The sequence below is a fragment of the Neopelma chrysocephalum genome, unplaced genomic scaffold, assembly GCF_003984885.1.
Source record: "Neopelma chrysocephalum unplaced genomic scaffold, ASM398488v2 Primary Assembly neopelma1_77, whole genome shotgun sequence".
Lineage (NCBI taxonomy): Eukaryota > Metazoa > Chordata > Aves > Passeriformes > Pipridae > Neopelma > Neopelma chrysocephalum.
The window spans coordinates 8890440-8913217 of NW_020897738.1; the positions used below are offsets into that span (position 1 = coordinate 8890440).

General features: G+C 47.4%; 1 protein-coding gene across 2 annotated transcripts in view; it reads left to right on the plus strand.

Annotated features, from left to right (window-relative positions):
* Positions 1–16893, plus strand: part of PPIL2 (peptidylprolyl isomerase like 2) — a 63261-nt gene extending 46368 nt beyond the window's left edge. For both annotated transcript variants that reach the window (XM_027689344.1, XM_027689346.1), the window contains 6 exons: positions 3388–3505; positions 6009–6065; positions 13008–13080; positions 13219–13281; positions 13752–13891; positions 15555–16893. In XM_027689344.1, coding sequence (XP_027545145.1) covers positions 3388–3505; positions 6009–6065; positions 13008–13080; positions 13219–13281; positions 13752–13891; positions 15555–15648 — 545 coding nt within the window. In that variant the 3' untranslated portion in view covers positions 15649–16893. The remainder of the gene's footprint in view (positions 1–3387; positions 3506–6008; positions 6066–13007; positions 13081–13218; positions 13282–13751; positions 13892–15554) is intronic.
* Positions 16894–22778: the final 5885 nt, after the last annotated feature.

The following is a 22778-nucleotide window of genomic DNA, read 5'->3' on the forward strand; positions in this document are numbered from 1 at the left end:
ACCTTGGGTATCTGAGTAGGCATGTGATTTTTGTTCTACCCAATTGTACAAAAGCTCTTTCTGGCTCTTGAAGACTTTGACACTGAACAGGTTAAATGCTGTTGAAGGCCAGTGTGTTTCTGTGGCTGATCCCAGCCCATTTCCAGCCCTGTGCACACAGGAGATCCCTGGGGGGGGTGTAAGTGCTCCCAGCACCAATCCAGCCAGTGGCAGGACCTGCTGGGGCTGCCATGGCAACTCCTCTGATCTTCAGCACAGAAGCCCCCGGAATTTTTTTCCAGCCCTTTTTGTAATAGGATCTCAGAAACATTTGCCAGTCCAGTAGGCACCACGTGCCCAGCAGATAATCCTGTCAGGGAGTAAGCTGAGAGCAGGGTGAGGTGATGGGCAGTGCTGCCAGCTGGGAACCCAACACCAGAGGAAATTCCTGTTTTCTGTGGGCTTTGCTTGCAGGCTGCTCCATCGGTGTTGGGGTGAGGGCTTTGCTGTATCCTGACTCCGGATCTCCTCAGCAGTGATCCCTGCTCCGAGGAGGATTTGGGGAATCTGAGGAGGAGCCTCCTCTCTTTGTGGCACATACTGGGAGTGTAACATGAGAGGGCAGGAGCCAGACACTGCCATGCTCCCACCTCCCCTGCCTGCCTCCATCCTGCTTTCAGGGAACTAAGAAAATGGCACAGCCACACCTCCCAACTGTGTGGAGATTAAAGGCAGTAAAATCTGCTAGATACTTCCCAACACCTCATAAATATTATTATTATTAGGTTTGGAGCCTGTGAGTGATTTTCCCAAGGTTACACTGAGATCTAACAGAGAGAGCAAAATGTAAGAATGTGAAATCCCTGTTCAGCCCCCCTAGCTGAGCATTAGGCACTGTGCTGCCATGGCACTGGACTGATCAGGGGTCTGCACTTAATCTTCACAGGGAAAGTAATGCTGGGTTCCAGTAATTAAAAAAATACATGTGTGCAACTTGCCATCTTCTGGCTTGCTCGGTCTAGTCCTGCTTCAAGCAGATACTTGAAGCCTGGAACAATTCCAGAGGTTAGCAGGGGTTTGACAAAAAGCACGTTCAGGCTATTTGGGATTTTCCTTTTTTTTCTTTAAAAAAACCCCAGGAAAATCCCAAAGTATTCTCCTTAAATAAAAAAAAAAAGTATTATCTTTAAATTGTTAAAAAACCTGAAACAAACCAACAACACAATCCCCAGGCCATGCCTGCACTGCTGTCTGAGTGCCTTTGCAGTGTCTCCACCACCCTTTGCCAGTCTGTGCTGCCTGGTCTCCACAGACACTTCAGCTCTGTCCTTCATAGGACATCTGCCCTTTTAGGCAAATTCTGCACAGGATTCCCTGTTCTTGCTGCAGCTCCTGGGCAGTCAGGATTAGCCCAGGGAACAGCTGCATGGCAGACAGAGAGGGGAGCAGGGGCTGGATCTTGTGCTGTAACTATCTGCTGAAATATTAGCCCTTACCTGCAGAGAACTGGAATGCACCAAAGTTAGCCTTCACACACAGGGGATTAACTCTGACCTGCAGTGCATGATCCAAAATCAAATTATACAAAAATAAATATTCCAAAACCTAAAGATCACAGCTCATTGCTCCTGTCTGCAGGCTCTTGGGTCTGGTTGGTTGTTGTGCCAGAAAGAGAGAGAGTCTCTGTCATTCACAATTTTTCTCTTTCCTTTTGAATTATTTTTCTGACTGGTGAAGGCTTTAGGCTTGATTCCACTTTCTTTCAGCAGGCTGACAAAGCTGTAATTCCAGCATGGAATTACATTCCCTGCATACTGGAAGCATTTGAAGGGTGTAGTGGACTCACAGGTTTGGCCAATTGCTGCTGTGCTCATGTCCTGTACCCTCTGAAAACTTCAGCCAGCACAAACTCCTCCAGAGCTGGCTGCAGCTGGACCATGTGCTTGTCATCCACACTGGAAAAGGTTGGCATATGGGATCAGGCTGATAGAATTTAGCTGATCTTAAAATATTCAATAGCCCAGGGTTGCGGAAGTAATCACTCCTCTGCTCCTGATTACAGAAAATCCCTCCAGGGTTTGTCCCCTTTTGCCACCTCTTGTCAAGTTGCAGAGCAGGCAACACTCAACTCTATTAATAAATCTTTTGAACATGATTAATTGGGTTTTTAAGCGGGTCAGTTTCTTCCAAAATTTCTCACTTGTTCAGTTCCACTCTCAGCTGTCCACATGTGATGCCTTGTTTTCATGGTTTCATCTGAAACTCTTGTTTAATGCACATTTGTGATTTTTTTGGATGAGGTTTTCGGTAGGAGGCTGTTCCCTGCCTTGGTTTTATTTGCTCTTGCCTGTGCAGCTGTATCATCACCTGCCTCTGTGTGTTCCATGTGCAAATGGCCACTGAGCAGCACAGAGCCTTCACTGACCTCCTGCTGCACCACTGATACACTGACTCCAGAGGATTCTTCAGCCTGTTCTGCAGAGGGACCAGCCATGCTGCCTGTTTGGATAGTTTTGTTTGTTTTATTTTTAATACTGTCCTAAGGTGAAATGTTTTTCATGGTTTGTCAAACAGGATTATGGATTTGACTGTAAAACTGTGACTCATCTCAGCCTTCGTTTTTCTTATTAAGAATGATCCTGGTGGAAAGTGCAAATGAAAATGTCAGATCTGTCATAAATAATGTAAAAATGACAGCCAGGAGGAGAGCTCTGCCAGACCCTCTTTCTGTCCACAATCACAGGAAAGAAATCACTTTTGGAGGGCTGTGACTGGGGTTTGTGCAGTTTTGTCATCCTTTTGACTTCCTTGCATTTAAGTGCTCACATCATCCAGGTATCCAGTCCAAATATCTAATTTATGCCTGTTATTTTGGAGGACTGTGTGTCGTCATTCTTGATTGTTTAGCTGGAAATTAAGCTTTTGAGCTTATAGCTCCTGTGCTTAGTTGATTCTATGAATGCATTTCATCTCCCTGATATTTTATTTCTGGAAGAAATACTATACCCAGGGTGCAATTAAATTAGTAATTCTTTGCTCTGTGTTTTGCCAGAAAGCCAATTTTAAAGATTTAATGTCTCAAAGGCGAAAAATGATGGTGGACCAGCAGTAAAAAATGAAATCCTTGGCAGTTCTTCAGCACAGGACACATAAAGCTGTTGATAAGCAGTGGGGGCTGTTGCAGCTGGTAGTGGGAGGGCACAGAATTGTGGTGCCAGTTGCAAACATCAGATTTCAAGGTCGAGCTCAAATCCTGGCCTGGTGATAGGGGTGAGGTAACAGTGTGTGACACTGGGAGTGATCCAGGTGTTGGAAACCTCCAGTTCAATGTCAGTGCCTGTTACAAAACACGGGGGGGGGAACTAATGAAAACAAACATTATTCTTCTGTCGTCTTTTCTCTTTTAAGGAGGAGAATCTTACTGGGGAAAACCTTTCAAAGATGAATTCAAGCCCAATTTGTCCCACACAGGACGTGGTGTTCTTAGTATGGCAAATTCAGGACCCAACACAAACAAATCACAGTTGTAAGTAACCACTTGCTTTTTATGCTTTATTGTTTCCCTCTGGACATTGTGTATTACTCTTTTAAGAAAACAAATGACATTTTATGAGCTACTCTTTAAAATTCAGTCAAGTGAAGTCTTCTGTCGGGTGCTGCATGTTCCAGTCAGGGCTACAGCTGCTCTGACCAATCTAAGAGCACAGTGAAGCATGGCAATAAGACCCAGAGATTTATTATATCATCAGTAATTTGTCTTTTCTGGTTTTATGATTTGAAGTTTTTGTTTGTTTTTGTCAGTGTCCCCCCAGTGTCTCCCCTGTAAGATCATACCTATTCACTCTGTTTGAATTTAGCCCTGTATTGAACTTTTTGAAAGGGCTTAATGAAATGAAACATACACTCTATGAAAATGTTACTTCTTTTTAGTCACCTGATAAAGAACAGTTCTGCTCTTTTGAAATGTTTAAACCCAGACATGGCAAAGTGCACAATCTGGGATTGATAGTAACTTGTTTTTAATGTACAAAAGCAGAATGAGGACTAAAATGAGGAAAAAATGCATAAAAAAGCAGAAAGTAACAGCAAGGAAATGTAAAGATGCTGAAGTTGTAGTAGCCTTGTTTGTGTGTAACATTAATATGGGTGTTTGCCTGCCATCCTTTGAAAATGTCTCTTTAAGCCAACTATTTATTGGTTGCTCCAAAGTTGTTCTTTTATTGGGAGAAACAGGAGAGTAGGAGAGAGTGTGTGTGTGTGTGTGTGTGTGCAATACTGTGTCTGGGGACTGAGGAGGAAGGGAGGGGGTTCTTGGTGTTGGTCTTCATGATACTAAATGTTCTTATGGCTTACAAACTCTGCAGCAGTGTGCTTTGCTTTAATTCAACACAAGTGCTTGTCTCAGGGCCTTTAATAGGCTTACTTGCATTCTTAAGGCCAAGCACGTGTTGGGCAGTTTGCAGGATCAAGTTGCTGTACAACTTATTTTGGATTTGAATGTTGTTGCCAGCACTCAGGTGCTAAATTATGGGAGAGCAGAGACTTATGTCTTCTTTTCTTTAAAAAAAACCCAACAAAAACCCAAAAAAGCAGGGATTGTAGAAACAGAAGTTACAGAGATCATGAGTGATGTGCCATATTGAGTCACATTTGCTGCTGTAAATGTGATTGTATGTTCTAAAATTTGCAAATGTACTATGAAATTCCTTTATGTGTAAGTCCTTAAGAGACTCCAGCTGCCCATATTTATAAAGCTTCCTAGGCATCACTGAGACACTTCTGGCAAATGCTGTGGCCTTGGGAACTGTGTGAAGAGCTTTCCCCAAAGGTGACAGGCAGTGCAGGACAGAGGGAGCTGAGTCCCCTCTGCAAGGTGATGCTTCAATAATGACTTCTCCTCTGGGGTCATCCCAAATTATGTTAACTCTGTTATCCCTAATTTTATTTTGACTGGCAGTAATTAATTAGAAGCTTTCTCTGTGTATTTGCTACTGCTCAGGTTTCTTTTTATTACAATGCTACATAACTGACCACATGATGATTTTAAGTGTTGGAGATCCAGGAGTAAAGTGGTGCCCTGAGTAGGAGTTTGCATCCTGTACAGCATCTCAACCCTTTCCTCCATGTCTTAATAGGTTGTCTGGCACATCACAGCCCCTCCTATTTGCAATCATATAACTTCCTGAGCCAGTTGCTTATATGGAAAAGTGTTTTTGGAATGCTTATATATTTTTAGCTGTCTCTTATGTAGTGCAACAGATGGGGCCAGGGAGGAGAGCCAGCACTGCATGTCCAGCCAAGACAGGCCATTGTGGTCTGCAGAGCTCAGTGTGGAAACCTCTGTCTCACACACTTGTAGGCCAAGTTTTCCAAAGGAGCATCAAGCTTTAGAGAGAGGTTTTAGTAGTAAAGATTGCTTTGGATTTGTATTTTAGTTCCCATGATGCAGTCTAAGAATACAGCCCCCAAAATTAAAAGTCCAGTTAATTAAAAATCCAAGCTTCACGGGGTTTTCATTACTTTGGACACTTTGGAGTATTATTCTGGGGTGTTTGTGTCTGAAGCACAAGTTTGCTCTTGCTCCAGAGGAGAAATGGATCACCAACAGGCCAATGAAGGGAAGAGAAAGGCAAAAAGTAAATATCCAAAAAACTAAAACTTTACCCTGGCAGAGACTGTTGTGTCATGTGACTGTGTCTGCTGGACCCAGGCTCCCTGTCGTGCCTTGCATGAGCTTCCCAGGGTCTGCATGGCCAAGGAGGCAGAGGCTCAGACTTGGTGCAAGGCCCCATGGTTGGAATATTCTTTAGGGATAGAGGTGTAAAAGTGAGAAGTCCAGGATGAAACCCCCAAAACTGAGGAGTTAAAGGATGTTTTGTCAACGGGCCTCCCAGAGAGGAGCCAGGGAGGGAGGGGGGCTTGTTTTTCTCCAAGAGCTTGTCCATAAACGTTCTGTTTTTAAGCATTGCTGGCTGTTGTTGAGGGTCAGTGGGACAATCTGGTAACTGTTATGTCTTTATTCTTTCCAGCTTCATCACATTCCGCTCCTGTGCGTATCTGGACAAGAAGCACACAGTTTTTGGAAGGTGAGTGAAGTTCATGGGCAGCAGTGCAGCAGACGTGCTCTCCTGTGTGTCTGAGGCCTAAGGAGAAGAATCTGGTGACTCTTGTAATTGAACTGGAGCCAAATCCTAGCTCACGAGACAGTTCTTCTGCTCACGAGTAGGTGGCCAACATGGCATCAGTGCCAGTCATCAGACCCTGCCTTTTTTCCTCCTTCCATCACTGTAAGTTGCTTTACTTCCCTGCTGTGGGTGGCCCTCCAGGAGTCGTGAGCACAGGAATGAACCATGGTAATATTTGTGCATGGTAATTGCTGGGACACAGGAGATTACCTCTCCAATACTGCTTCATCCTCTTACAAGCCATCAACTGGAAAATTAGTCATGACAGGACTGCTCTTCATCATGGCACAGAACGTGGAGCTTCTGCTCAGATGAGGTCTTTTGGTCCCTTTTGTTCTTTTTTGTCCTTTTCTTTTTTTCCTGACAGTTCTCATTGGTATAAAATCTGTATGTGTGTGTGTGTACATACATACATGTTTATGTACATAAAGATATTACCAGTGCCCAAACAGTGAGGGAACTTCATTCCTTACAATGAAGTCTCTTCTGACAGTCTTTTCCAGTGAAGCCCTCACCTGAGGGCAAAGTTTGTTCTTTGCTTCCTCTGCTGCAGGTCCCTGGTGTTTACCCAGCCAAGCAGAGTGTCCTAAAGCATCCCCAGGAGCATGGCAGGAGGGGGGAATGTTGCCAACTCTATATTAATCTACAAATTGAATTCTTGAATAATCAAATTTACCTAAAAATGTAATATAAAAGGTTGATGTGTGTAGGTCTTAAGATTTATATTCTGTCATCAAAATCCTTCAGCTGTTTTTACCTGCATTGTTTTGAAAAGCCATAGAAGAAGATGCCAGAGATTGTACCTCTAGTGAAACTTCAACTTCAGTTTGCTGGTTTAGATCCTGGGTGATTCCAGGATTTGGTGACTGTATCTGATCTTAGACTGTATAGCACAATAATGTCTGGGAAGCATATCTAGGAATAATATCTAGGTTTAAGAACAGAATGAACCAATGAAATCAGGATTCTTTGTTTCCATCAATGTTAAATTGGATTGTCTTGATTGGATGCTTACTGGCCTGTTGTGACTTTCATATAGATTTGAGGATTACTTATTTCAGTTAATATAAAACCCTGAATACTCTGCTCTGAACTGTACCCTCAGCTATTCCTGTGTGGCTCTGGTTCCTGTTAATGTCACATAGGTATCTTGGAGAGCACAATTTGATCTGATTGTAATTTGTATAGAACTTTTCAGCAGGTTTTCCATACTTTGGAGAACAAAAAGGAATGAAAGAGCAACCATTCCCCACTCCCTTCTTTGTTTTTTTTTGATCCTGTGTGGGATGGAACACTGATGGTTTCTTCTGTGGAGCTGCATCTTATTCATGTCCCCACTGGTTTGAAGCACAGTTTTTGCATGGGGGCAGCTGTTGATGTTGGATGTTTGGCTGTTGTTTGGAACACCCCAGGGGTGGGCAGTGGGGCTGGGAGAGCTGACCTGTCTGGCTTGGGGCAGGCGACTGTCGAGGCTCAGGAGAAGGTGCAGCTGGAGGACAGGGAAGGCATCGAGTCCTGATGTGCTGCTCACCATGGCAGTGATGAGCAGGGAGGTACTGAAAAGAAAGGAGATAATCTGGCATGGATGGGGAGCAAAAACAAAGGCAGAGAGCAGAAGAGGAATGCCTTCCCTTGGAGGCTGCATGGATTTCCTGCTCCAGCAGAGCTGCCTAGATTAAATTAGCAATTACCATTTCTAGTAATTACTATTTCTCCTGACTTAGAGAATGATGTAAAATTAACATGAAAACTAACTGGTGGCTTTTCTGGGCTTCTAACTTGATGGTAAGAGGTTTAATTTAGAAATTCAAATCATATAAACCAACCAACATGCATTTGCTCTGCACAGAGTGGATGAGAAGCATTTGCAGGGGACGAACTGCTGCATGGGGAGGGTCCTGCCTGCTGCTGCCCTGGGCTCTGGGGAGGGGCTCCTTCTTACCCTTGCCTTGCTACAACTGGGAGTTGAACAAGGTGGTTTAGGAAACCTCAGACGTGGTGAAATTGGAGGCAGCAGTCAGTAGCTGACATTTGCTCAGCTCAGTCTTCTCTTTTCTTCCCTTCTCCCCTTGCCAGATGCTTTTGTGAGAGAGAGTTCTTCCCTTGGATCAGTATCACTCTGTATTAAGTATTCCTTAACCTCTTTAATGCTTTCTACTGCCATTCTGTAGAATGGGGCAGTGAAAGGAACTCTTGTCCTCTAAAGTAATTATCTGCATAAAACAACTGCCAGGCGTTATTCAGTGAGCCAGGTAGGGTTAAATAACAGTGGCTGGTTCCACTTGCAACATTCCCTGTATGCTTTGAATCAGTGAATCCCAATGGCTTCTAAGCTGGAAAACTCATGTTCTTCTTGCTCTTCTGCTTTAGTACAACTGAAGAGTGGAGAAATCATGTGACAGCAGAAGAGCTGATTCTGTGTAGGGAGCCTGACCTAATTTTGCCCTGCAGAGTCTGTTCCCCAGGCACTGGGATAGGAGGGAAGAGCAAGGTGGGAAAAGAAGCCAGGCCTCCTTTGGAAGCTGTGGCTGTGGTCTCCTGCAGCACACCAGGACTGGGCTGCTGGAGCTGCATGAGGGCTGCTGTGGTGTCCAAAACAGTTGTACTGTTTCTGGAGAGGGACCTGTGCCAAAGCAGGGAAGTCCCTGTGTGCCAGGTTCTTCTGTTGAGTCTAGTTTCAAAAAGATTTTTCCAAGTTGTTTGATTTTTTCAGCACCCTTTATTACCATGTCTCACCTGCTAGATTAAGCCCTTATGAGAGATGGAGATATTTTGGCTGCGTTCTTGTTGCACGTTGGAATTGCAGATTGAGTGTGTGCATAGGAGACATTTTGTCCTGGCTGTACGTGTTTGTGCATGTGTGTACTGTTCTCTGTGTGTGTATATAAATATATGTTCTCCTTTTTATAAAAATAACCCTAAGGGCAGAATGTGTTTACACATACAGCAGTGTTTCTTTCTGGTTTCTGTTTCTAGTTCAAAGTGCTTTTTTAAATAGTCCAAACATTGTTGTTGTATCATCCTCTGACCAGGAAACTATTGTCCTGGACTGCTGCCATCCCCAGCACTGCATAAGGCTTGATTCCTATAATTCTTTTCTAAACAAAAGTATGAGAAATAGGTGCACGTGTGGATGTCTTTGAGACGGTGAGGGAGGTGCATCTTCTTTGGGGGCAGCACTGGCTTCCCTGGCACATTGCACATGGACAGAGCTTGCTCCAGATATTCCACCCAAACATCGTGCAAAGACATTGGCAGTGGTTATGAAGCAAGGTTACTAGGTTACATAAAGGAGCCTTGACAGGAAGGAAGATTTTAATAACATATCTACATGTGAAATACAAAGATATCCAGTGCTAACTTACCCAATTTTCAAGAAAACAGAATTGCACGATTAAGGGCAGATTTTTGTTTTCATTCCTATGCTAACAGAAAAAAACCCTAAATGTACCTACCTTGTCATTCATGCTTAGATGTAATGCAACATTTATCAAGCTCCTCTAAAAATACAAGCTGTCTCAGGGATGCTGAGCTAAATATATAGTTGAGATCATCCTTTCCCTGTTCAGTGTCTGCTGGAAGCACACAGCAAACTCTGGGTGTCACTGGTTGTTCTGATGGAAATGGTGTCTTGAAGGTGTTACCCCTTCCCCTGTAGCATGTCATCTGAACATCTGTTTGAACCCCACTTAGTCAATTTAGGACGAACCACGTGTGGCACCTTAGAAAAGGAATAGAGCCAGAAGCAGGGGAAAACATTAAATTTGTTTCTGCCTTCCCCCTTCCCTGCTGGCTCCCAGCTTGGCACAAATGGCACTGCACGAGACAGGTCAGCACAGGGAACTGTCACTGTCTGTGCCACACCTTTAGCACTTGAAAAGACTATAAAAGGATATGAGCTGGACTTCTGGAGTCTGCAGTTTCTTTTATTGAAAATGATATATAGTTCTTTGAATATTAGAATAATGTTAAGTAATGGCTCTCTCTTTAGAGGTTTGGTTTGGGGTTTTTTTTAATGTTTTTATGTACTGATCTAATGGGGTTTTTTCTACATGTAACTTGTATGGGCTTTTTTCTTGGCAAGATGTCCATGAGCTTTTCTTCTTACACTCAAAGTATGTGTTGTGGGACAGGCAAAGACTCCCCAAAACTTCTCTGGTATGTTTGTTTCCTCACTCCGTGAGGAGCAGTTGCTGTAAATTATGCCAGTGCAGGGGCTTTGACACATTTCATCTCATCAAACTGATTTTGGTGCTGCAATGTAACATTGTGAGATTTGACAATAACAACATGTAACGTTTCAAGAGCTTGCATGTACATTGTCTCTCTGCTTAGATCAGAGGAAAGCTTGGAAAAGCCTTTGCAGTTTGAGACCTTACCTTGAAATACTCAATTTTTTTGCATCCACCTGTGACTGCCTTGGTTAGTGTGTAGTTCAGTTTTACAGGATGGGTCATGTTTGCTGTCAGATCTTGTCCTTTTTGGATATTAATTTTTAGTGATGAAACACCAGCTTGATCCTGACAAAGCTCCCAAGTGCTCCCTGAACAAAAGTGACCAGTGGATTATTTCCAGTCCCTCTGGTCAGAGCTCTCTCCTCTCAGCTGGTGGTTTGTGTTCAAATCAGGTTTTATTTTTTATTGCTGTTATGGCAGTGTCTAAAGACATTAACCTATACTGAGCTGATTGTGCTGACACTGTAATACACATAGAGATACAATCTGTGCAAAATGTTGGAGAATGCAGGGGTGTAAAAAAAAAGAGCAATTTTCCATTTGAGAGACAAGAAGTGAAGAAGGAAAGAGAATGATGTGCCCTGCAGGCATAACAACTTTGTCTTATTCCCCCTTAGCCCTTTACAATCACATCAAAAGAGACTATTTAGGTCATTTACTGATGACCTGTGAATGGCATGTCTATCACAGCCTTTTAAAACATACGAGTGACAAAATATTCCCAATAAATTTTAATTAGCATAGAGACTGGAGATCTGGGAGCATCACCAAAATGCATTAGACCTGCTGTTGTGGGAGGTCTAGCTGTGGGCTAAGGGATTACTCAGTTGAGATTGCCAGTGCATAGCTGATGTGGCCATTTCAAATTATCAGAACCTAATTAAATGAAAACATACGGGCAGATAATGAGTAGAGCTGTTGGCTAGAAAATCCTCCAATATTAAATCAGAAGTTTCCTCTGGGGCAGTTAAAATACAGTGAATATATCTTAGGCTGGGTGTTAATCACCAGTATTATAAGTGAATCTGATATAGGCCTGGAGGGAGGTTTTAAAATTGAGTTTTCGTTATGAACTTTCCAAAGTTTGTGCAGGGTCTGTGCAGCCTCCCCCAGTGTGCTCCCTGCAGTCCCAGAGGATTGAGGCTGTTCTAGCCTGCATACAGGGGGTTTCATTGCTCTCAGAAGCCCCAGCCTGAGTGCAGCACATCAGCAGCCCCTGGGCAATGAGGCTGGAGCAGCTCTGAACCTGTCCTCAGTGCTGAGCTCCCCTGTCCTCAGTGCTGAGCTCCCGGCCCCAGACTCCTCTGCCTGCAGGAGCAATGGCTTTGGGAATTGCAGCTGCTTCTCATGGTTGTAGTTTTGTTTCCTGGCCATGTGGCTTGGCTCTCTTAAAACAGATGTTGTCCAGCAACAGCCTGCTTTGCTAGTGGATCTGGATCACTTGGCATCAACAGCCTGTCTTCCTCTTTATTTACTGCTCTTCTAAGAATAGCTGTTTTCAAATATAATTGGGGATGATGTGAATAAAAGTGTTAAATACCCTGGGACCAAGATCTGATCCCAGCAGGACCCCTCTGGAAATGTACTGACTCAGTGGTTCCTGTTTAAAATTAGATTTTGACACCTGTCAGCCTGTTTTTTATTTAATGTGTGGTGTGTTCACCTCATATCGTTCTGGTTCCTCAGTCATGCTCCTGTTCCATGGACACTGTTATCCCTGTTAACCACATCTGTTGTCTCAGTGGCAGAAGGTTGTTTGACAGACTCTGTTTTCCACAAAACCTTGTTGATTGCTGTTACTTATTTCCTTTCTTTCTTAATCATGTCCTGTCTCCACTGTTCCATTATTTTGCTGGTGTGGATGACAGGATTATAATTATCTGGTTTACCCCATTTATCCCTTCTAAATATGCTTTTCTGGAAGTTTCCCTTTGTTCCACGCTTTTTTTTTTTTTAAATGAATGTGCAACACTTCAGAAAGGCTTCAGCCTTAAACATTTTCAAGCAAGTATTTGGATATGTTGACTCGAAAAGTGAGAGGCCAGGGATCTGACATCCTCCAAAGTAAAACCTGCAGTGAAGAGTGTCCCAGCGTTCCCCTGTGGCTGTGATCTGATGCTCTGCTGCTTTCCCAGAGCCCTCATAATGTTCTCCTGGAGCAATACTGTGCTTTCTGTTATTGGTGTTAGTGCAGACAGCTCTGTCACTGCTCTCCTGCAGTGCTGTAGTTACCAGTCCCTTTCTTCCTGATAACATCTTCAGTCTGATGTACAATTTAAAAACAAAGAGACTTGTTCTTCATCTGGCTGGTTTGTGTGGCTCCAGGGTTTTTGGACAAATGGCTCTGCTTTGCTTCTGAGTGTTTGACTTTTCCATGTTCTGCTTAGTTTTAAATTCAGATCCTATATCTGACAAAAAATTTTGACCTTCCATACTGAATGACATTTTCTTAGATCTTCCAAATACAGTTGCTGATTTTCCATCACCCAGGCATGGTGTTTTAAAAATCTGCTAGAGAATGGTCATAAATTAGATATATTAAATGTAAGGGGGCAGAAATATTTTGAGTATGTTGTGACAGATGGATATCATGTCTTTCCTCTTTTAGGGTGGTTGGTGGCTTTGAGACTCTGACTGCTATGGAGAATGTGGAAAGTGACCCCAAAACAGACCGTCCCAAGGTAGGTGTGGAGCACCAGGGGCTGTGCCCTCGCATGGCAGTGCTGCTCACCCTGCTGACACTTCTCAAAACTGGATTTGGGGGAGATGGCACAACTTAATCAGCAGATGGAATGATTGTTCTTCTCTTCTGCTCCCAGGAGGAAATACGGATTGAGACAACGACTGTGTTTGTGGATCCCTACGAAGAGGCCGATGCGCAGGTGAGGGTGGGTGGGTGGGTGGTCGACTGTTTTATTTGAAAGCCCAAAGCTCTTCTGTGGAGAACTTTGTAACTTAATGCCTTTTCTTTGAATGTGGGCAGCCCCTGGCCCATGTGGTTGCCAGCTAAGGTTAAGCAGCTGCCATTCAGCAGTGCCTGGTGTGCCAGGATCGGGTGCAGAGTTACTCTTGCAGCCGAGGCTGGCACAGTGCCCAGGCCATCAGCTTCCCAAGGCTTCCTTTCAAATGCCCACACTAGCTCTGGGTAGCTTCAGGTAAGAAGAAAGGAGTCTTCTTGTAGTGGCTGCAGGCAGCCTGTTTGCAGTGGCCATTGAAAGGTGTCTCCTGAAGCCTGCCCTGTAATCACAGCGGTGCTGATTGCTGGGTCAGAGTGCTTCAAGCTTCAAAGAATTGTGGGCATTTTCTCCTTATTCTGTCTCTTGCAACAGATTGCATCCTCTGCTTCCCACAGGTCACTGCTGAAAGAGAGAAGTTCCAGCAGGAAGAAGAAGCAGCCAAAACAAAAGCTGAGGTGGTCCCACCACAGAAGGAGGTCCAGGCTCCTAAAACTTATCGGCAGGGGATTGGAAAATACATCAACATGGCTGCAGCGTGAGTTCCCTGCCCATCTGATCTTGGCTGAGTGTTTTAGGTTCCTTTCCTGCTGGATGCTGACTCTGTTCAGTGCCAGTGCTCAGATGTTTGGTTTGTGCCAGCAAAGACATCTTCATGTAGGCCTAACAGTCCAGAGTTTCCTCTCCTGTTGTTTTTCAAGATTACAAGTTAACTGAGCATTTCTTTTAGCACTTGAACGTGACCAAGTTGGTCTTTAACAGCATGTACTGACTTCAGAACTGTAGATACATTTCCAGAACTCAGAAGTCCTTGAGGACCTGTACAGTGTCACTTGCCACACTATCTTTTATCCTCTTCCTTTTCTGAAGGCCATGGTCCCACAGATGTTTTTCATTTAGCAACTTCTCCCCTGCACAAAGTAGTTTCCCTAAGCCCCTGTCAGTCTGCTGATCTGGTTCCCTGTTCAGCCACACAAACAGCTGAACTGGCTGGAAAGGGGAGCAGTTCCCAGGCCTGCTGTGGGAGCACAGGGTGTCTGGTGAGTAGCTCCTGGTACCCGGCTGGTTGGACAGGCTTATCCTAAAGCACCCTCTGCCAGACACCCTTTGTTCTCCTGTCAGGATTGGCAGCACTGTTTTCTTTCCTAAGGCCACTACAGAATCCTGGCTGAGCAGCAGCTTAGCATGTGTTTGGGAAAAATTAAAATAAATGCCTTCCACTTGATTTTTAGCAGACTTCTCTGAAAGCATTTGTGAGTGTGTTGTTGTCTGTCTGCATAAAGGCCTGTATTTTTGCATACACAGATCTGGGCAGCTATTTAATCAGCTTGTGTGTGCCTCTGTGACTTACAGGCATTTGCATAACTGTGAGAACAGAAATATGTTAGCCCAGGTGGGTCAGTTTGATGTGTCAGTAAAATGTTTCAGTTACAAAATACTGCTTGTCCCTTAAAATATGTTCAGCTTAAAACTGCTGACATGTTGCAGTGTATTTGCAGAGGAAACACTGGCCGAGCTCGTGGCTCTGTGGAAAGGACCAGGCAGTATAGAAAGGACCTTCAGTCCTTGCAGCCTGCCTTGACACTGGGAGTTTGTCCACACAGCCCTTTGGCAGGTTCAGGGTTCTCTGTTCTCCCTGTCATCTACTGATTCCTGACAGTAAAACCAGAGCACATGAACTGGCTGCATAATGTTTCCCTGGGGTTGCAAACTCTGCTCAAACAGCAGCAGCAGCTGCAACAGGCTGGGCTTGAGAAACAGGAAAGGATCTGAAAAGCTCACCCAGCTGCTTTATACCTAATTCCTCATGAATCCTTTGCTGCCACAAGTGCAGGTGAGAAGGTGTAGAAAGAACTCATGGCTCATGTTTTCATCATGACCATGCTAAAAATGTACAGCTGTTAAATCTTCAGCTCCGGCCTGGAGAACTGAATGTGCCTTGAACACATTCCTGGAAGTGTTCAAAGCCTGACCCAAACCATCCCCACAGACTCACGCACTCTCCCTGTTTCTGGCCTTGCCAGGGGCCCCTGTGTCCAACCCCTGCAGTCCCCGGGCTGGCACAGAGCTGGCACTGCTCTCTGCTCCCCCAGGGATGGGCTAGTTCTGGTAGAGCTGTTGTTGGGAGAGAACAGGCATCCAGCTGCCCTGGTCCTGCTGAAGAGTAAATATCCCTGAGATTGTTTTCGTTTTGGCTGCAGGAAGCGCAGTGCAGAGGAGGACGGGCCCTCAACCAGCACAGCTGCCAAGAAGGAGAAAAAGAGCTCAGGCTTTGGGGACTTCAGCTCCTGGTAGCAGCACGGGGAGCCCAGCACTGGGGCAGCACAGCAACAACAGAAAAGGCGCCTCCCACGTGTCCCCAGAGAGCCTGAAAGACAGTCTGTCCTGGGGAGGGAAGACACTGGCCTGCCCTTCCACGGGGAAAGAGAACTGCTGCTTTGTTGAGGCCGGTTAATGTGGCTTTGTTCTCCAGAGAGCTCGTCCCCCCACGCTGCATCTTCCTCGAAGGCTGTTGTGTTGTTGTTTTGTGAAGCAGGGGCAGCAGCCCAGCTCCCCAGGGATCAGCTGGAGCCTTTCTCTGCATGGCTGGCACAGCCCAGGCCCAGCCCAGCCCCACAGGACGCTGCAGGGAGCAGGGAGGGGGTGAAGGAACTCCTTTCCCAGGTAATGGTCCCCAGACCGGCCCCGTGTGCCAGACAAAGGAATGAGGGAATGTGCTGGGAAGTGCCTGTGCTGCTGCAGGGCTCTGTGCAGGGGCCCCAGCCTGTCCTGCCCTTCCCTTCCAGCTGCCTCTTGCTGCTTCTCAACAAGGACCAGTTTTGTCTCTTGCTCTCTGTGGCCTGCTGGGATCGTGGCCTCCGAAGGGCCTCGCTGGCTCCAGAACGAGCCCCCTCTGAACCTGTGACAGTGTCACCAGCCTGGGGGAAGCTGCAAATGGAGATGGGGGTCCTGGGGAAGCTGCACCACTTGTTGCTCCCAGTGGCTGCCCTTCCCTGAGCCACTGGACAGCCAGAGGGGCCGGGATGCACCAGTTGACACCTGCCCTCAGGTCCCAGAATCTACAGCCTGGAGCAACTGAGCAGGAATAGAAGGAACCATCCCTGAGGCTGCTCCTTGCAGGGAACACAGCCCCTGTCTGCCCTGATGTCAGGCTTCCCATCACTAGGGAAAACCATAGGCAGGCATCTCGGGTATTTCCCTTGCATGCCCACAAATTATTAGGAATCTTAATAAAGCCTTATGGAGTAAAGGGATATCAGCCTGTGAAGTTTTAGTCCCAAAACATCTGTGTGTTACCTTCACGTAGACGTTGCAGGCTCTGTCCTGAATGTTGCTTTGCAGTTCACCTTAGGTGTTTTCAGGTGAGAGAAATGCCCTTCCTACCTCCTGTGTGGCTGAGGAGAAAGTTTTGTAATCCCCTTTGGAACAATACATTTGTATCGGTGCTTTCATGTTTTAAGAGAAGGCTCCACTTATATGAAATTGCTGTAAAAACTTTTGGTAAAATATTTTGCATTAAATGCTTTTATTTTCTTTTGAGTGCTTGCCTTCAACTGTTCAACTATCATTTCCAGGATCCTGGCATTGCAAAGTTGATTGCTGTACGAGGAAATGATTCATTGGTGCTTTTTAAGATGCTCACAAGGAACGGGGATCTCTGCGGATATGATCACATCTTTGTTAAATCATAGGAAGTTCAAACTAGTTTGAAAGAATAATAGGGGGAGTTTGTTTTGCAACATTTTTGAGCGACTAAGTTTGAAATAACATGTTTGATTACTGGAACAGGGGGTATGATGGTACTTCCCTAAAGCTGAGTTTCTTCTGTCCTGTTGGAACCTCTTGTTTCTACTGGGTTGGCCTTTTCATGATGAATTGTTATTGATTCCTTCTACCTCACTTGTACTTGGGCACATTTTTGAGTCATCAAGTTCACAGTATTGCTAGAGCTGGAATAGTTTCTTAAATCCGTAAGGGTAAAATGCTTTTTTTGTACTAGATTAAAATGAAGATTATTATGAAGGAAAGGAGCTTTTGATTACAAGGAAGGCAGCAGAGGTGTGGCAAGGATTCCCATTCCAGCAAGTCCTTGCTGCAGGTTGATCCAAGGGGCAGTTTCCCTTGGCAGCAGAGGCTGCAGAGATAACCTCTTTGCAGGGTGACTTGCAGGCTTCACTACCTGAGCCAGGAAAAGGGAGGAAGGAGCCTCTACTGAAACCTTTTTTTTCCCCTCTTTCATCACTTGGTTCTCCAGCAAGGACTGTGTCTTAAGGGAATACCCAACCAGCTCCTGCCACGGCCAGAGGGATCGGCAGGAATTGTGCAGCCTTACTACAGGAACTCACTCCTGGGAACTGCTGTGCTGTTTGTAAGCACATTTTCACATTCTTTGTCTTTGACACTTCTCCAGTAAATGTGCTTAGAGAGAAAACGTAGGATTTTAACCAGTAGCTGAAGTAGCTTTTGCCTGGCCGTGACTAGAATAACACCTGCACCCTGTTACTTTGCATTGCTCCACACCTGAGTTGTTTTGCTGAAAAGCACTGGGTGACCATGTGAGATGTGGCACCACAGCAGAGAGCCAAGAGCACCAAACACCCTGGAGAAGGTGGTGGTGTGTGGTGGGGCTGGCAGCTGGGAACACTCATTTCCATACAGCCACACAAAGATAGGGCTCACGGGTGACTCAGCCCTTCACCTCTGCTTTTTCTGACAGTTCAGCCTGGCCCCTCAAGAACCATGGTATTGTCTGTGTGGGAAACAGCAGAGACTGAATAGTTTTCAAGCCCAATAGCTTGGGAGCCGCTGGCAGATCAGCCCCACACTCAGGCACTGGGTTGTACCCACTGTTTCTGGGATCCTCCTGCAGCCCCTCACCAGCGATGTTGGGAAGGAACAGGATGTCGGAAACCTGGCACAGGAAGCAGCTTTTATAAGCAAGAGAGGGGATTTGCCAAACACCCCCCAGGTTAGCACTGTTTGCTTTGGAGAAGGCAAACAAACTCCATCAGACACAGGAAGGAGGCGGGCAGTGCCTGCCTCCGGCAGCACTCACACCCCAGGAGCAGCCAGGGAGCTCTCACTTCCTCTCTTTCTTTGGAAAGTGTGTTTGTTATCACAGCCGTGGTGCAGGATTTAACCACCCTGTGCTGTGACTGTGGGGAAGGGGCCAGAGCCAAGGCTGTGCTCAGAGCTCAGAGCAGCCCCCCTTGCTCTGGGACATGGGTGGATCCATGGCAACGACATCCAACCCCTCAGCTCAGAGCCGGGTATCCCATCTCTGCCACCACAGGGACCAAGATCCCCACTGCAGTGCAAGGCTGGGACCAGGCTGCAGAGCTGGGAGGGGCAGTGGGTGCCATCACTCCTTCCTGCTCTGTCACACAGCCACCAGTGTCCACTGCCCATCCCACACAAACAGCCAGCAGTGGGTTTGCTTCTTGGGCCTTAAACCCTGCAAAAGAAAACTCAAAAAAAGCAAAGGGAGCTCAATGGGTGGATAAGCAAAGGGAGGGGAGGGAAGGTGGGGGGAAAGGGCTCCCAGTTGTATCAGCCCATTCACTTCCCTGCTCCCACAGCCCTCACCTCCCACACGTCCTCTGGGGACCCCAGCTGGGGTTTGGGAGGTTCCAGCTGTGGCTGCTGGTGCCCAGCAAGCAGCACTTGTGGCCACGCTGGTCTGTGGCCAAGCACAGTGTGTGTGTCCCACCACAGTGTGTGTGCTCCACACTGGTGGGGCTGACGGGCACAGCAGGGCTGTTCACAGCCCAGAGTGTGCCTGGAAACCTGGGCAGGGGTTTTTAAACAAAAAGCACGTTGTGACCATGGGCTGGGGCACCCCATGGCCTCATGAGGGACATGCCCACTGAAGGGACATGCTGCTGTTTGGGACAAAGCTGGGGCTGTGGGGGGAGAGCTGAGCCCAGGAGATGCTCTGCAGTGGAGCCACACTGACACTGTTCTGCTGCAAACCTGAACCCCACTGATCACAGCCCTGGTGCACAGGCCTGGTGGGCTCTGCAGAGCGGGGGCTGCACTCGGTGCCTCGCCAGGGCCGGCACTGACTCACCCTCCCCTGAGCTCAGGCACTGCTCAGCACAGTGACTTCATCTGCTGGAAATAGCAACCGAGGAGGAATCGTCTCTGTCACTGCCATACCCGTGCACACACACAGGCCTGGCTGCTGCCTGCACTGCTGCCTGCACTGCTACCTGCATGGCTGCCTGCACTGCTGCCTGCATGGCTGCCTGCACCCAGCCCCAGCTCCAAGGCAGGAACAGCCCCTCCAGTCAGCCCCATGCTGGAGCTGCTACACACAGGACAGGACAGGCCAGGCCAGGCCAGGCCAGGACAGGACAGGACAGGATGGTGCTCCGTGGCTGCCCAAGCTGATAGCACTGACCTCTGCCAGCCCTGGGAGGGTTGGAGCAGGGAGCTGCTGCAGGAGTTGGTGAACTCAAGGGGCCTCAAGGCCAGAGAGCTCAGGGCTGTATCCACAGCCCTGCTCATACAGCACAGACAGTACAATTTGCACTCAGCAAATTGCCCTTGGCTCCTTGGCCAAAACGTGTCCTCCAGAAAAGGCACCTGCTCCCTGCGATGGCCTCAGCGAGAAGGGGCTCCCACAGTTCCCCTGGGAGCGAAGCAAAGCCGTGGCAGCAGCTGGCAGTGGCTGTCTCAGGTAACAGAGCCACTGCCCAGGGCTCTTGCTCTTAGTGGTGAGAAGAGTCTTCCTGGGGTTTGTGCTGAGCCAGCACACAGCAACCCCCAGACAGCCCAACTATGGCTCTGCCACAAGGGCCAGGGGTGTTGGAGCTCCCATGGGGGCACCCTGTGAGTCTCCACCCTGGGCTTTCCCAAGGGAACAGTGCTGGGATGGGGCTTGTGGTGCTGGGGCCTGGGTGCAGGGCTGGTGTGGGCACAAGGCAGGTGTCCCACAGGCACCGGTCCAGTGCATCCATCTGCCTTGACAGCTCTGCCATGGGCCATGCAGGAGGGCACATATGGGCACGGTGGGTGCCCATCCTACTGTTGTCTGGGGCAGGAGCCAGAGTTTTGCCAAGTCTCAGGGCTGCTGCAATACCAGCACCAACTTTGCTTCCCCCAGTTGCTGTTTAAAGGTCAGGAGGGCTGAGGGAAGCAAGCTCAGTGCTCACTGTCACTCGTCCTTCGTGTGCCTATTTGTTCAGGTTTGCTTTTGTGAAAAGGAAAGAAAAGCAACCCTCTCTCACAGACCCCTCTGTTCCCTCCACTTGGGCTCGTCCCGTGGCCCTGGCCCAGGGAGTTGCATGTCTGGGGGTTTTCTTCTGTGCACAGCTCCAGGCTGGTTCTTTGGTCCTTTATAGAGCTGGGGAGTGTGCAGGGGCATCAGCCTCATAACCCCGCTGGCCCTGCGCTGGCTTCCCAGCCCCTCTCCTGTTTGTGATGCCATAGAGAGGCCAAATCTTCCCTTTTACACAGAAAAAAGGCTCATCAGCAATCACAGCAGGCTGGGTTTGACAGCTCATAACTTTATGGCTTTTAAAAAATAGCCGCAGCCTGTTTTAAACACTGGTCAAGGTCTCCTCTGCCCTTCCCCCTGGAAAGCTTTCCCAGCTCTCACTTTTCTGATATTAGATACTTTCTCTAATCTTTGGCCTTCATTTATTAATGGCTAATTATATCTATTTGCTTTAGTGCCAACATTGTCCTCTAGCTTGAATAGCTTTCTTGCCTCCCTAATGCTTGCTTCCTGGCACTATTTATAGGCAGCAATTGTATCCCCCCGCAGCCTCTGTTGTGCTTGGCTACACAGGCTCTGTGCCTTCAGCCTCCTCAAAGGGCCCCATTGCCCTCCTGCCCCCATCCCTGTCCCCTCCTCGACTGGATGGGGTCAGACGGGTGCCCAGCCTGTCCCTGGCTCTGGCAGAAACCACTTGGATGTCAGCACTGGCTGTGATGCTTTGGGGCAGGAGCTGGGGCAGAGCCTTCACCCTTCAGGGAGTCCCGTCGGTGATTTTTTTAGGCAGCCCCATGGGTTTATTTTTTTAGGCAAAGGCAGGGATCACTCCAGGCTTCTGTTTGCCTTCCCTGTCCCTCCTATCCCATTTCTCTGGAGGGAGAGTGAGCACCCAGCAGTACCAGGGCCCACCAAGGCAGCACAGGGAGTTGTGTGATTCCTGTCTGCGCTTTCATCCTGGATGAAAGGGATGCTAGAAAACATTTGTTTTTATGATAAAAACGATTGACCCGGGAGGAATCTGCCTCACCAGGATGGCCTGCAGCAAATTGTGGAGACGAGGCACAACATGCAGCAAACACCAAGTGCTTCCAAGCCTCGGAGCGGCTGCAGAGCAAATCCCTCCCCACGTGGAAGGAAACCCACACTGGGCTTCCACGGCTGCTCCCGAGCCCAGACAACGCAGCCAGTGATGGTTTTAGTGGATTTTGTTGGGAAAGGGAAGACCTGCAGAGGACATTGTTTATTTTTTTTTTAAATGAATGCCCGGATTTTTTTATTGCAGACATCTTCACCATAGATCTCAACTGAGCTTTTAATAGATGGGTTCCTCGCCAGCGGCAATCGCAAATTGATTGCAGCAGAAATGGCAAGCGAAGACAAATATAGTGCAGGCTGCCTGCAGGGAGAGCGCGGGGAGGAAACTTCGGATGCTATTTTTGGTGGTTTGTCTCCACTGCTTACAGTATTTCTAATCTTTGTTTCTCCTTAAAAACATGTTTGGGGTTGGGATGTTTTTGTTTTTTTTTTCCTTGTGTTAAAAAAAGTTCCATTCTCTGGAGAAAAAGTTGGGTGTCCATGTCCACGCCCAGCTCTGCAGAGCTGGTGGGTGCCATGGCCCTGCTTGGTGTGGCAGGAGGGTGAAGGTACTGATGCTGCCTCCATCCCCTCCGCTGGGACCAGAACCAGGCCCGTCTCTGTCCCCGGCGCTGCACAGGGGCTGACACAGAGCCAAACACTGATTTCATCCCGATCCATGGGAACCTCGTGGGGGATGCAGGAAAGCCCAGCTAATAAAAAGAAGAAACTCTCCCACGCTGCACCACAGGGGCCAACAGCAGCAGCCCCAGCACTGCAGGGTCTCTGCTGCTCAGCACCAATGCACTGGTTTCACTTGGCCCCAGGCTCCGGGAGCTGCACTCATTGGGTGCTCCCCAAACACAGCCATACCCAGCTGGGTGCTCCCCAAACACTTTATGGCACTGATGTCCTAAACTTCTCAGCCCCAGGGGGTGATGGGGACGTGGTGGCAGACTGAGGCAGGTTCCCAGGAGGACAAGCCCCTGGTGCAGAGGTGTCTCTCTGACACGTGTCCGTGGGTGTGAGAGATGAGGCTGTGGTCAGAAACAAAGGAGCAGAAATGCTAATAAAAAATCCGTGTTTAAGTACAGAATAGTGAAATAAAAGCAGATCATGGCAGGGCTGG